The sequence below is a fragment of the Pteropus vampyrus genome, unplaced genomic scaffold (assembly GCF_000151845.1).
Source record: "Pteropus vampyrus isolate Shadow unplaced genomic scaffold, Pvam_2.0 Scaffold46, whole genome shotgun sequence".
Lineage (NCBI taxonomy): Eukaryota > Metazoa > Chordata > Mammalia > Chiroptera > Pteropodidae > Pteropus > Pteropus vampyrus.
Genome location: NW_011888827.1, coordinates 3,891,883 through 3,893,931, shown reverse-complemented (window position 1 = coordinate 3,893,931; position 2,049 = coordinate 3,891,883). Strand labels below are relative to the sequence as shown.

At 36.9% G+C, this 2,049-nt stretch overlaps 1 protein-coding gene across 1 annotated transcript in view; it reads left to right on the top strand.

Annotated features, from left to right (window-relative positions):
* ENO4 (enolase family member 4) overlaps positions 1-2,049 on the top strand; it is a 26,391-nt gene that overhangs the window by 4,371 nt on the left and 19,971 nt on the right. The window contains exons 2-4 of the mRNA XM_011359311.2: positions 136-264; positions 1,020-1,210; positions 1,469-1,485. Of these exons, the coding sequence (XP_011357613.1) occupies positions 136-264; positions 1,020-1,210; positions 1,469-1,485 (337 nt within the window). The remainder of the gene's footprint in view (positions 1-135; positions 265-1,019; positions 1,211-1,468; positions 1,486-2,049) is intronic.

Genomic DNA, 2,049 nt, shown 5'->3' with positions numbered 1-2,049 from the left:
GCTCCCACAGAGCTGCAGGACTAATCCTTGCATGAGGAGGACACTCAGGGTGAGAGTTAGTAGCAACCAGAGAAAATGTGGGTGACCTTTTAAAGATAAACGTGGTATTCTGATTTTGTTTTTTCTGTGTTGAAGGCAAACTGCTTTTCTAAACTTGCAAAGCCTCCCACCATATGCAAAGTGGTGGGGAAGAATGTGCTAGATGGACTGGGGCTTCCCACCCTACAAGTGGAAGTATTCTGCACCATTCAAAATTTTCCCAAGGTATGAGGCAGCTTACATTCTTCACTGTCTCCTGGCCCCATGGCATTTATTGTCTAAACTGTGGAAAATTAATGTTTCGAAATTCTGTGTTTGTGAAATACACACACATGCTATTTGTAGGTAGACATACATAAATCATGAATCATACAATCAACCATGATAACTTTACTATATTTCTGTGCAATATGGTACAGGCATGACATGCTAACTTGAAGATGATCCAAGATGGAGAAAGGAAATGGGGCAAAATAGTTTTAAAATCTTGACATTATTAATGTGATGAGTTCCAAAATCACAAATGGGTTTACAGATTCATATATTTATACATAAATTTACACAGACTTATAGGTTATAGACTGATCTACATAAAAAAATTCATTTTTATACTTTAATAATTCATTGTAATTGCTCCATATTTGTTGTTAGAAATAATGTTGCCATAGTCTCTGGGAGGAAAATAATTATGATTAAATCTGTTTGTATCCTTTTAGCTATTTATTGGAGATAAAAATGTAGTGATAAAAATGAAGTTCAATGTAAGATTTTTCTAAGGGGATTTTAACAAGGTAATAATTTTAAATGTTCCTTGAAGTTTGAATTCCACAGTGTTTCAATAAAAATACCTCAAGGAAAATTATATATTCTCATTTTCCCTTTGAAATTGGTGATAAAATATGCACATTAAAAGCCAGATACAATTTCCTATTTCCTGCAAGAGGTAGAGAAAATGTAGAACATGCTTATATCATTTTCAGAACATATGTTCTGTGGTGATCGCAACTCACTTCGAAGTCCGTGAGAATGCTGTACCTGAGCTAGCTGAAGCAGAAGAAGTAGAAAGGTCCGATGCTGTCAGCACTGCCGTGCAGTGGGTCAACGAAACCATCACCCAGGAGCTTCAGGGCATAGCGCCCTCCAATCAGGCTAAGGTGGATCAGGTGCTCAGGTAAAGCCACTTTGCAATGTAAGTGTCCAGTATAAGTATATATGTTTTCTTTCCATTTCACCTGCTAGTCAAACAAGTCTGTCATATCTATAGGATATAGTCAGTCACTTAAGAGGCATATGCTAAAGCAGCAAAATTTAGCATAAAATATTGTTTTCCTTCTGAACACCCTGTTATTAAAATTTTACTAGGTAAGTCTGCATAAGGACTTTCTGCCTCTCGTCTACATAAGGACTTTCTGCCTCTTTTCACGCATAGAGCTTTCTTGGGATTCAGTAAAAAGTTTCTTAGGAAAAGAATTAAGAATCAAGATGATGTCCCTTCCTTCTCCCCACCACCTCAAATGCCCCCCTTGAGTGTCTCATATCCTTTTATACAGTCACAATAGGTGATGCTTATTTTCTGTCTGCCAGACACAACCAAGTGTTCCATGATTTACCCATAAGTTGACTCTACACTGTGAAAACCAAGGACACGTTTATTGGGGCTAAGTGAGCGTTGTTCGGTGCCCAACGAAGTATAAGTTAGCATTGCTTTTTCTTTTGTGCCGTGCCAATGCCGTAGCCCGCTTGGCCAAATGAAAATCAACTGGATTCTCTTTCTCTAAGCTTCATCACTTGCTTAATTGTATATAGAATCACATTTTAGTTTGCTTCAGAGTTAGACTATGACTTTTGTAAAAAACAAAAAACAAAAAACGACTTTTTGAATAGTTTTTGGTTTCTGAATGCTAGTTCACTTATTCCTTTTTCTCTGTGTGCCTTATCTGATATTATATCCTTAGTATTTTCCCCCGCACTCTCAGTCATACTTTCTATTCTATACATTCCTTTTCTCTG